General features: G+C 32.3%; 3 protein-coding genes across 3 annotated transcripts; 2 read left to right on the forward strand and 1 right to left on the reverse strand.

The window, feature by feature from the left end:
* The first annotated feature begins 219 nt into the window (after positions 1 to 219).
* LOC125860433 (flavonol 3-sulfotransferase-like) lies at positions 220 to 5,955 on the forward strand. The gene is made up of 2 exons (XM_049540392.1): positions 220 to 1,385; positions 5,845 to 5,955. Exon 1 carries the CDS (start codon positions 265 to 267, stop codon positions 1,315 to 1,317), a length of 1,053 nt encoding a protein of 350 aa, XP_049396349.1. The 5' UTR covers positions 220 to 264; the 3' UTR covers positions 1,318 to 1,385; positions 5,845 to 5,955.
* On the forward strand, positions 4,683 to 5,955 carry LOC125860434 (flavonol 4'-sulfotransferase-like). The gene has a single exon (XM_049540393.1). The coding sequence runs from the start codon at positions 4,725 to 4,727 to the stop codon at positions 5,760 to 5,762; it is 1,038 nt and encodes a 345-aa protein (XP_049396350.1). The 5' UTR covers positions 4,683 to 4,724; the 3' UTR covers positions 5,763 to 5,955.
* A 3,134-nt stretch (positions 5,956 to 9,089) lies between these two features.
* Positions 9,090 to 11,791, reverse strand: LOC125860460 (isoaspartyl peptidase/L-asparaginase). Its single transcript, XM_049540419.1, has 4 exons — positions 11,581 to 11,791; positions 10,620 to 10,853; positions 10,132 to 10,218; positions 9,090 to 9,717 (listed from the first exon to the last, which is right to left on the reverse strand). Exons 1-4 carry the CDS (start codon positions 11,740 to 11,742, stop codon positions 9,253 to 9,255), a joined length of 948 nt encoding a protein of 315 aa, XP_049396376.1. The 5' UTR covers positions 11,743 to 11,791; the 3' UTR covers positions 9,090 to 9,252.
* Positions 11,792 to 12,288: the final 497 nt, after the last annotated feature.

The raw sequence follows: 12,288 nt of genomic DNA on the forward strand, positions 1-12,288 counted from the left end.
ACTAACATTACGAGGGGAATTATGTATTATCTATGCAACATAAAAGATGGAATAACTAATACATAAATAAATATTTTTTGCATAAAATAATATATAGATTCTGTTATAATTAATCATTACATTACTAATACTTGCATAACGCTGACTAGTTTAGTGTATAATATATGATAGTACTATATTTGGCCTAGCAGCCTATCGCCGTTGTCTTCCCCGTTCTAGCAATATTTTCTACTTTCTACTCCCTTTGCTCCATTAAACTCAATAATGGCAAGTTTATTCTCTACCCCCTTACTCACAACTGGTGTCACCAAAGAACAAAGCCACAAAAATCAACAAAAATCCCCTAACATAATACTCTCTGAGCTACCAAAAGAAAGAGGTTGGCTGAGTGAACATGTTCACCAATACAAAGGCTTTTGGTATCCCACAGGAATTCTTCAAGGTCTGCTAGCACTTCAGCAGCAACATTTCAAGCCAAAACCAAACACTGTCTTACTAGCAAGTTACCCAAAATCTGGCACTACATGGCTTAAGGCCCTTCTTTTTGCTATTAAAAACAGAGCTGAATTAGATTTCAACACACACCCTTTGCTCTCTTCAAATCCACATGAGTTAGTACCACAGTTAGAGGCTTATGCATTTAAGCACCCAACAAATCCAACACCAAACACTTGTCTAATGCATTCACATCTTGCTTTCAATTGTTTACCAGAGTTGGCTAACTGCAAGATAGTATACGTCTTTCGCGACCCGAAAGATGTGTTAGCTTCTTGCTGGCATTTTATACAGAAATTAAGACCTAAGGAACTTCCTTTCATTTCTCTACCTGAAGCATTTGATCAATTCACTAAAGGGTATTCCCCTTTTGGTCCATTTTGGGATCATGTAATGGGATATTATAAAGCCAGTTTAGAATTTCCAAAGAAAGTTTGTTTCTTGAAGTATGAAGAATTGAAGAAAGATCCAATCTTTAATGCAAAGAAATTAGCAGAGTTTTTGGAGCAGCCTTTTTCATTGGAGGAAGAAAGTGAAGGAATTGTGAAGAGAATAACAGAGCTATGCAGCTTTGAGAAACTGAGTAATTTGGAGGTGAATAAAGAAGGCGCACACACTGGATTTTTCCTTCCTACTATTACTAACAACATATTTTTCAGGCAAGGGAAAGTGGGTGATTTCAAAAACCATCTTTCAGAGGAAATGATTGAGGTTCTTGATGAAATCACAAAGCAAAAATTGGATTTTGATTTGATGAACACATCTGTCACTCCCCTGCAAAATGGTAAAGGGATTGAGTCAGACCAGAATCATAACAACTAGCATGTATTTTCTTCATGAGGAAATTGAGCCGGACGATCTTTTGGAATCCATCTCTTTACTCTGGAGAGGTAGTAGGAAGGTCTGCGTACACTGTAGCCTTTCCACATTACACTTTGTGGGATTTCACTCATTATTGTTGTTGTTATTGTTGAGGATATTGTCCAACAAATAAAAATTTCCTTTAATTGTTTTGGTTACTCTATGTAAGTTATGTTGCAAGGTTTGGTTCTTGATTCCAATAAATGTTCCTTTTTGTCATTTCTAATGATTGGCAAATCTTTATCTACTTCCTAGCAGGGTAGAGCTAGAATATAGATTATGAGTTCGATTAAACAGTAATTTTTGTATATTTATGTAAGAAATTTATGGTACATATATATAAATTATTTACTTAAAACTCAATAACTTAAAAGAATTAGGATCTAGAATACATGAGTTTCAATTCTTGATTTCGCCTCTACTTCCTAGCTGTTAAGTAGTTTAGCTCTTATGTTCTGATGGATCATTCTGGTGGAGGAAATGATTTGGGGGAAGCTTTTTAGCTCAAGACAATAAGAATATGTTTTACTTTATATTTTTTAACGATTGTAGTTTAACAATATGTTTAGAAACCTTGAATAGTAAATACAACAGACTAATTAAAATCTGAATATACTTCGTCCTTTTTCATTTTACCTGACTGATACATAAAAAATAGATATTTCATACTTATTCAATAAAGCAAATCAAAAAAGTTCTATTAGTATTTTTTACTATTATACGGAGTATTATTTATCGTATTAAATAACTACATAAAATGTAGAGTCAATTCCCTAAATGATCACCCAAGTTTAGGGAATTGCCTTGAAATATTATTTATGTTTCATTTAGGACCAAAATATCACTCAACTATCACTATTTTCCTCCAAATATACTTGACACTCCAAAAGTCTCACTCTCTCCTAGTTGGCATGGCATGTCATTAAAGTTTTTTTTTAATAATATACTAATTTAATTCATTAAATCCATTTAACTAAAATAATGATCATATTTTTTTTAAAGATTTATTAGTTTATTAAGAATAAATTTTCATACTTAAGAATCATTTATCATAATTAATTTTTTTTATTTTTTTATGTGATGATGAATAGTTTTTTAAAAATTATCATAATGTCATCAATTTTGAATAATTATAAACACATATATTCAAAAAAAATATTGATATATAAATCACTTACGAATGTCAACTTACATCAATTAATCATATATTATATAATGGATCAATAATATTAAGGATCAATTAACTACTAAAAAATAATTAATTGGGTGCTTTGAAATTCATATATACTTGCAATATCTTTTTTTTGAAAAGAAAATAGAAAGTGAATAATATTTATATTAGAAAATAAAATTTGATCTTTATTTATCAGTATATTAATCTCATATAATATGTATATTATTGAATTAAAATAGGCAATTCAATTAATTATTACTTGTATTTCATAAATTTGGGATGAGATAAGAATATATATTGGTGTTTAATTGTATGAGAAGTTAAAATATAATATAATATAGAATAAAACAATAATAAAAAAATTAAATTTAAAAAAAAGCTAAATAATATTTTTCTCTTTCATACCAATTTTTTTTGTCAACCTTACAAATTTATTTGAATACTTTTATGAAAAAAATTTCTTAAAATTTTCAAATAATTTAATTAGAAATTTTTAAAACTACCGGGTAATAATTATGCACAGAGATTTTTTCATTGAATTTTGTTTAGTAAAAATATATAAAGGAATTAGATTTTTTTAATTTTTTTTATAATCTTCACAAATTCATGTAATTTATATATTTGTTTTGTAGAGACATAAGTTTGATGAATTAAATAGGTCTATTATTTTTTAAAATAATGATTTAATGACATGACGTATCCACTAGAATAGAAGGAGACTTTTGAGGTATTTAGTATTATTTTTGGATCAAAAATATAATATTATTCACTTTCTATTTTTTTTAAAAAAAATATTGTAAGCATGAATTTCAAAATACACAATTAATATTATTGTAATAGTTAATTTACCTTTAATATTATTGATTCATTATACAATTTATGATTAACTGATGTAAGTTAGCATTCATGCGTGATTTGTATATCAATTTTTTTTTTGAATGTATGTGTTTATAAGTATTCAAAATTAATGATATTATAATACGTTTTAAAAATCTATTCTTCATAACATAAAAAAATAAAAAGTTTAATTATGATAAAATATTCTTAAGTATGAAAATTTATTCTTAATAAACTAATGTAACTTTTAAAAAAATATTATGATCATGGCTAATTTTAGTTAAATGAGTTTAATGAATTAAATAGGTCTATTATTAAAAAAAAGACTTTAATGACATGTCATGCCAAATAGGAGAGAGTGGGGCTTTTGGAGTGTCAGGTATATTTGGAGGAAAATAGTGATAGTTGAGTGATATTTTGGTCCTAAATGAAACATAAATGATATTTCAAGGCAATTTTCTAAACTTGAGTGACCATTTAGGGAATTGACTCTAAAATGTAGTACTCCTTATCAACAAATATGAAGTAATATGAGGTGGAGAGAGTACAACGCAATCAAAAAGTTGTTGGACTCGATCTGAATGATTGCTCCTTGATCTACTTTCTTTAGTAGTTTAGTCATATGGCACATTTCAATAATGTTGCAAGACAAATTGATTGGTATGAATCAACTTGTCGTTTTTTAAATAAGAATATGATATTCATCGATTAAAATAATGGACAACCAATCAGAATCTAAAGTATGAAAATAATTGTTATACTATATATATTGTCGGTGTTAGATTAAAAATTTTTGTATTATGAATGCTCAACTATTTTTAGCTCGGAAATTGGTACATAAAAGGGGTGCTCAATTAATATATTGAGTACTAAATTTTGTATATATTTACCCTATTTGTATATTCACAAGCGAAATATACAAACCGCGTGAAATATACAAATCATTGCCTCCATAGCAAACGAAACTATAGCTATGGAGCACAATTATCGAAACTATACCTATAGAGCCTTATTATGTTCGCTATTTCTAAAATTTACTCAATTAATATTGTGTGTGATTTACTATTTAGAAACTCACATAACTAATACATGTATATATTAGGAGGGAAATTATGTATTATTTATGCAAGATAAAAGATGAAATAACTAATACATAAATAAATATTTTTTGCATAAAATAATACATAAATTATGTTATAATTAATCCTTACATTACTAATACTTGCATAACACTGACTAGTTTAGTGTATAATATATGATATTATATTTGGCAGAACAGCCTATTGCTGTTGTCTTTCCTGTTCTAGTCTAGCCAGATTTTCTACTTTCTACTCCCTTTGCTCCATTAAACTTAACAATGGCAAGTTCATTCTCTACCCCCTTACTCAAAACTGGTGTTACCAAAGAACAAAGCCACAAAAATCAACAAAAATTCCCTGACATAATACTATCTGAGCTACCAAAAGAAAGAGGTTGGCTGAGTGAACATATTCACCAATACAAAGGCTTTTGGTATGCCACAGGAGTTCTTCAAGGTCTGCTAGCACTTCAGCAGCAACATTTCAAGCCAAAACCAAACACTGTCTTACTAGCCAGTTACCCAAAATCTGGCACTACATGGCTTAAGGCACTTCTTTTTGCTATTAAAAACAGAGCTGAATTAGATTTCAACACACACCCTTTGCTCTCTTCAAATCCACATGAGTTAGTACCACATCTAGAGGTTTATGCATTTAAGCACCCAACAAATCCAACACCAAACACTTGTCTAATGCAGTCACATCTTGCTTTCAATTGTTTACCAGAGTTGGCTAACTGCAAGATAGTATACGTCTTTCGCGACCCGAAAGATGTGTTAACTTCTTTCTGGCATTTTATACAGAAATCAAGACCTACAGAACTTCCTTTCATTTCTCTACCTGAAGCATTTGATCAATTCACTAAAGGGTATTCCCCTTTTGGTCCATTTTGGGATCATGTAATGGGATATTATAAAGCCAGTTTAGAATTTCCAAAGAAAGTTTGTTTCTTGAAGTATGAAGAATTGAAGAAAGATCCAATCTTTAATGCAAAGAAATTAGCAGAGTTCTTGGAGCAGCCTTTTTCATTGGAGGAAGAAAGTGAAGGAATTGTGGAGAGAATAACAGAGCTATGCAGCTTTGAGAAACTGAGTAATTTGGAGGTGAATAAACAGGGCACACACACTGAATTTTTCATTCCTACTATTACTAACAACGTATTTTTCAGGCAAGGGAAAGTGGGTGATTTCAAAAACCATCTTTCAGAGGAAATGATTGAGGTTCTTGATGAAATTACAAAGCAAAAAATGGATTTTGATTTGATGAACACATCTGTCACTCCCCTGCAAAATGGTAAAGGGATTGAGTCAGACTAGAATCATAACAACTAGCATGTATTTTCTTCGTGAGGAAATTGAGCCGACGGTCTTTTGGAAACCCTGCGTCTACTCTGGAGAGAGGTAGTGAGAAGGTCTGCGTACACACTTTGTGAAATTTCACTGATTATTCTGTTGTTGTTGTTGAGGATATTGTCCAACAAATAAAAATTTCCTTTGATTGTTTTGGTTACACTCTGTAAGTCATGTTGCAAAGTTTGGTTCTTGATTCCAATAAATGTTCCTTTTTGTCATTTGTAATGATTGACAATCCTTTATCTCCTTCCCAGGAGGGGTGGAGCTAGAATATAGATTACAAGTTGGATTAAACAGTAATTTTTGTTCAAATTTTATATTTATCATAAGAAATCTATGAAATATGTATAAATTATTTTGGTCTGATTAAGTAGTTTAGCTCTTATGTTCTGATGGATCATTCTGGTGGAGGAAATGATTTGGGGGAAGCTTTTTAGCTCAAGACAACAGGAATATGTTTTATTTAACGATTGTTTTTTTTAACAATATGTTCAGAAACCTTGAAATAGTAAATACAACAGACTAATTAAAATTTGAATATACTTCGTCCTTTTTCATTTTACTTTGAAAAAATGCATAAGTACCCTCAGCCTATACCCGAAATCCCAGAGACACACCTAATCTTTACTAAGGTCCTATTACCCCCGAACTTATTTTATATGTAATATTCTACCCCTTTTTGTCCTACGTGGCACTATCTTGTGGGTCCAGCGCATGTTGACATTTTTTTCAAGGATAGTGCCACGTAGGCCGAAAAGGGGTAGAATATTATAGATAAATTAAGTTCGGAGGGTAATAGGACTTTAGTAAAGGTTAGGTGTATCTCTGCGATTTCGAGCATAGACTGGGGGTACTTATGCATTTTCCCTTTTACTTTACTCATATAAAAAAATTTAGATATTTCATACTTGTTCAAAAAAGCAAATCAAAAAAGTTCTACTTGTACTTTTTTACTATTATAGAGTACTATTTATCGTATTAAATAACTACGTAAAATATAATACTCCTCATCAACAAGGATGAAGTAATATGAGGTGGAGAGAGTACAACGCAATCAAAAAGTTGTTGGATTCGATCTGAATGATTACTCCTTGTATCTCGTGAATCTGGTTTTTAAATCAAACACTTAAAACAGTTGAGATATATAAAAGAAGATATTCTTCAAAAAAATATTTATATATTTTTCTGTCACACCATATGTAAATTTAATTAAGTTATTGTCCTGAAACGCGTGCCCACATGACTAGATAAATTAAACGGAAGAGGGTTGGAAAAATATCTCAACTTTGGTCGAATTTACTGTTGCGATACTAATTTTTTATGAAGATCTATTACCTCCCTAGACTATTTAATACCGTATATTAAATATATATATTTGCCCACGTGGATATAAAAAATAATGCAAAATTATAAATTGTAATGTGTCCACGTGGGCACATGTATACCTTTAAAATACACTATTAAATAGTTCAAGGGGTAAAAAATATGATATTAAATAGTCTAGAGAGGTAATAGGTCAAGTTTAGTATCGAAACAACAAATTCGACCAAAATTAGATATTTTTCAAACCCTTATCCCTAAATTAAAGTTAGAAGATGTCCCTGTAAGAGCAAATCTATACTTTACTGTAATTTTTTTCGTTTACTTCTACAATATCTTAAAACTTAGTAGCTTAGTTTCATTACATGAACTATCGATGAGTTTTTGATTCTCCACACAGTAACCCCAACATAATTTTACGACTTACTAAAAAAGACGCTGCAAAGTAGCTCGTGGCATACATAACTGTGCCAGCTTCAAAACGCCACAATTCGTTTTGTGGTGGGGTAAAATATCTCCAAGTTGACAAAATAATAATAATCTACAAATTGAAAAGAGGTATAAAAACAATATTCAATTGTTACGTTAGTGGAGAACACTTGCACCATTTCTCTCTCTTACATTATGCACTCATCATGTAAAGATAAAGATAATTACATTACACATCTGTAAACTCAAATATAAATATTTGCAACAAAAGAAAATAAGAAAAGTACTAATAATGCAGTAATGTAAATATGTTATATTGAAATTATTGTGTGGAGTTTATAGTTATGGGAACTAGATAATGATGGGATTCAAAAATAGATGCTAAATATTATACGTTTGGTATCTAAAGTTCTAAACCTATGATCCCACTAATTCTTTTAGGGGGAAATGGTATATAATAGCAAATTATTAATTCAAATTAAATGCTATAAACATAGTTTGATTTAATTGTACCTCATAGCAAACTGTTGCTATTTCACCCCTCTCCTGGTGAATCTCGCTCGCCACTCTCATTCTCTCCCTCGCCTCTCTCGCTTTTTATACAAATGCAAATGTATAAAATGTGTTTGTGTTTGTATAAAGCGAGAGAAAATTGTATATATACATATATTTTCGTTCCCCTCTCCCAAATCTCGCTCGCCACTCTCCCAGACCTCGCTCGCCAGTCTCTCCCTCGCATCTCTCGCTTATACAAACATAAATGTATAAATTGCATTTTTGTTTGTAGAAAGAGAGAGAAAATTGTTTATACACATGCAAATACATATATCTTCGTCCTATACACTTATAATTATACAATACAAATATTCCCCTGCCCAGTTCTCTTTTATCTTTTTCTCTTTCTCGCTTTATACAAACACATATTATACAATTGATCTTTTGTATATGTATACCGAAACAAAAACAGATTATATACAACGGCCTTCTTTTGTCTATGTATAGCGAAATATACATATTTATGTTAACTATGGAGCGTAATTATGCAAACTATAGCTATAGCATACAAATATGATTTTTGTGTTTGTTATATATGAAAATTGCTCTTCTTTTAACCTCATTTACGCTACACAAGAATCCTATACCAAACCCATGATCCAAGTAATTCTTTTAACCTCCTTTACACTACACAAGAATTCTCTTTTGACGGTATGGTTCTCATGTAGAGTTACTGGTGGAAGAAAAAACCCGCTATTCATTTCTTCATGAATATTTGACTAGTTGAGTCTATTAATAGAGACTATATTGTGACTTACAAGTAGTCAATCCCATGCAAAAAAAAAAAAACTAAAATCACAAACACTTGAACTTCAAATTTTGAATCTGTCTATATTGCGACATACAAGTAGTCAATCCCATGCATGTGCACACAAACACATAGTGAGAGAGAGTTGACCGGGGGGAGCTTACCGGCAAATGTCAAACGCAAAAGAGATCCAATTTCCTCTTATTGTAACCATTTAATTCTGTCACATTTCCTTGGTGTGATTAGAAGTTAATTTTTAGACCATACACTATAGGAATTAGGAAAATATTTCAGTAAATTTACAGAACACTTTAATTCTCGAAACACAATCACCATCTCAAATTTTAAATGATTTGCAAGAGCAAGAATATACAACAAAGACTAATCTATTCTAATGAAAAGTTACCAAATTGCTAATTCTGTGTGACCATCTTCAGTTGCACAAGCTCTAAACATTCCGGTTGTATTAAATGGCATGCTAACTTCCCCAGTGGCCGATACAGCAATCAGGCCAGTGGTTCCTTTTGGCGCAGATTCCGCTATAACGTAGTCTGCTGCTTCCTTGAGAGAAAGCCCTTTATACTCCATTAGAGCAGCCACATCTCTTGCTACAGTTGCACGGATTATTGCTTCACCTTGGCCTGTAGCAGAGACTGCACATAGTTTGTTTGCATATGTACCTGCACCAATAATGGGAGTATCTCCTATCCTTCCAACCATCTTGTTTACTAGTCCTCCAGTAGATGTAGCAGCAGCTAAATGTCCAAAGCTGTCAACAGCTACACATCCAACTGTTCCAAGCTGACTATCTCCACTTGGAGCTGGTGTTTTGTCATCTTTTGGTATAGGCCGTGTATTATAATCAACCTGCAAATTGGTAGCAGCAATGTTAACCAAAAATACCAAAGCAGAAAGCATCTCGATGTTAAGAATTACAGAAGAATTGAGCCTTGAATCACGAGACTGAGTTGACAAGAAGGGAATAGAACTAAAAAGCTCTGTTAGAGACATAGCCACATGACTACATTTAAGCTATTGAGGCCGACGCCATAATCAAACTCACTTGAAGGCCACAAGAGGAAGACCCAAGTACAAATGGATAATATTTTTGTTGATGCTTTCCAAAAACAAAACACCAAAGCTCTTAAAATTCACAATCAAAAGGTTAGATAAAAACAGGTACAATAAGAAAACACTGGACTTCTATCAATATCAAGGCCAAAAGCATGAATATGCTATCTTGCAACAAAGATATAACAATGAAGAGATAGGGTTATATACCTGGACTTTGTTTGCTTCTTTTGCTTGTTTTAGTCTCTCGATATTTCTTGGCGTGATAAAATGGCTTGAGTCCGTGGTTTCAACCCCCTTGACAACAGAACCATCATAGTTCATCAAATAGATTCTATGTAAAAAAGGATTAGAAAAATGAACATAATACAATCATACAACTAGGGAGTTATATTATCAGAGGAAGTTAACTAATAGTAAGTTTAAAATGAATTAGTGACCTATGCCCGAATGGTCACATTAATTAACCAGAAAAACATAGAGAAACTGGTAGCTGCTTGAAGTCCATAAACAGACCATCAGAAATTAGAACTGTAATTAAACAGTATTAACAGAGAGAATAATCCGTCAAGTCTCTGCATCATCCAGTTTCCGGATACAAGATATCATTCATCAGCATTAAGTACTTCAATAACTTTCTTAACTTTTTCTTCAGGCATGTCCATAAGAGAGAAGACAATTAGAAAATTTTTACAGACCTGCTCCCTCGCAAATGCTTCCGCTCCCTCAAATGCAAGATATATATGTGGAGTTTTTTCCATGACCAGCCTAGCAAGAGATATAGCATTGACAACAGTGGTTAGGCCAGAAACAGCTCCACAGTTTTTCATATTCCCATCCATGATACATGCTTCCATTTCTACTGTGCCATTGCTGGTTAAGACAGACCCTCTACCAGCATTGAAGTATGGGTTATTTTCTAGTTCCCGCACCTGCTTGATCCAAGACAGTTAAAAGCTATCATAATATCAGTAAAAGGTAAAATAAAAAAAACTCATTATACAGAAGGCTCCCGGAGGACCCAAGTTTTTCAGGAGCGTTTCTACGCACATATATGGAATGACACTTTCCCTTGCACGAATTGAAGCAGTGGAAGTATGTGTTTGTAAGAAAAACTAAAGCAGGGAGCAAGAGCACTGTTAACAAAATTAACAATAGTATCATCCTGCATGCTAGTGAGAGGTGACAACTTAGGGAGACATCACAAGAGAATGTTATTGAATATTGAGGTGAAAACTCCTACTCAATCTCAGAGGATCAAATAGAGAGATCATGTTTCCATAATCTTTTTGAAGCTTTAAATCAGGAACTCCAACTTGCAGAAGCTTTTATAGCTGATGTCATGTAGATCCATGAAATTACTAGACATCCAGTAAGTCAATTATTTCATAAACCGTAGTCATCCTAAGAATCAAACACTAGTCATCCTAACATAGTATTAATAAAAAAACAAGTAAACAAAGATCCTCCCCCAAACAACCTGACGAGAATAAGGAGTACAAAAAGAGAGAGAAAATGAGTCGAACCCATATTTTTTCCTCTAATCATGGTAACAAGTGATATCCATCGCGAGTCTTGATGAGAAATTGAACAGATGCAAGGCAAAATCCTACATTCTATACTTTAAGATATGATAGGTAAGGTTGGTAAGTAGTATACCACGAGTTCAACAACGTCCAAAGGGGATTTTTGGGCCTTGATAGCATCGACGCCAATCTGTAAGCAATAGCGAAGAGAGGCTTCTCTGGGCTCACGAAGCTCCGGCGGCAGATCCTTGGGTATGTCACCAGCTCCGCCGTGCAACGCTATAGCCCAACCCATAATTCTCTTCTCCCTCTCGCTTACACCCAAATTAGTGTGATTGGTATTTTTTTTTTTCCTGAAATTGGATACCCCTGATTAAAATAACCATTTTTTTAATTTAAATATGTACTACTAATTAAGATTTATATCATTTAAACACATACCTCAATTAATATTTGTATGTCATTTTGACACTTTTTGCTTGGCAAATTGTGTTTCTGAGGAACGTATTTTTTTTCTCCTTATACTTCACTTTTTCTCCCTGCCACTTACTCCACCACACTAATGTGGAAAATCTTTGAAGAAGAAGAAGAAAAAATTACACTAATTTTGAAAAACCTTGTATAATAAACAGGAAAAATTGAAAGAAAATTGGTAGAAGACTCCTATTATCTTTGTCAGAACCTCGTCGGAAATCGCTACCGGCAAAATACTCCTCCTCGGTCATTAGATAAAATCTCTACAACAACAATGAAAAGAGAGTTTGGCAGTGTCTCTTCACTCTTGTAGGTGGTATTTAATAAGTTCAGTGTTTGTAAGTCATTTTTTAAGTGTACACTTGAT

This window comes from Solanum stenotomum, chromosome 3, assembly GCF_019186545.1.
Source record: "Solanum stenotomum isolate F172 chromosome 3, ASM1918654v1, whole genome shotgun sequence".
NCBI classification, from domain to species: domain Eukaryota; kingdom Viridiplantae; phylum Streptophyta; class Magnoliopsida; order Solanales; family Solanaceae; genus Solanum; species Solanum stenotomum.

Coding starts and splice junctions, on each gene's coding strand:
- LOC125860460 (XM_049540419.1), bottom strand. CDS start 11,742: ATGGGTTGGGCTATAGCGTTGCACGGCGGAGCTGGTGACATACCCAAG. Junction 10,219..10,619: donor AAGCATTTGCGAGGGAGCAG/GTCTGTAAAAAT, acceptor TCTGTTGTCAAG/GGGGTTGAAACCACGGACTC. Junction 9,718..10,131: donor AAGAAGCAAACAAAGTCCAG/GTATATAACCCT, acceptor ACCAATTTGCAG/GTTGATTATAATACACGGCC.
- LOC125860434 (XM_049540393.1), top strand. CDS start 4,725: ATGGCAAGTTCATTCTCTACCCCCTTACTCAAAACTGGTGTTACCAAA.
- LOC125860433 (XM_049540392.1), top strand. CDS start 265: ATGGCAAGTTTATTCTCTACCCCCTTACTCACAACTGGTGTCACCAAA.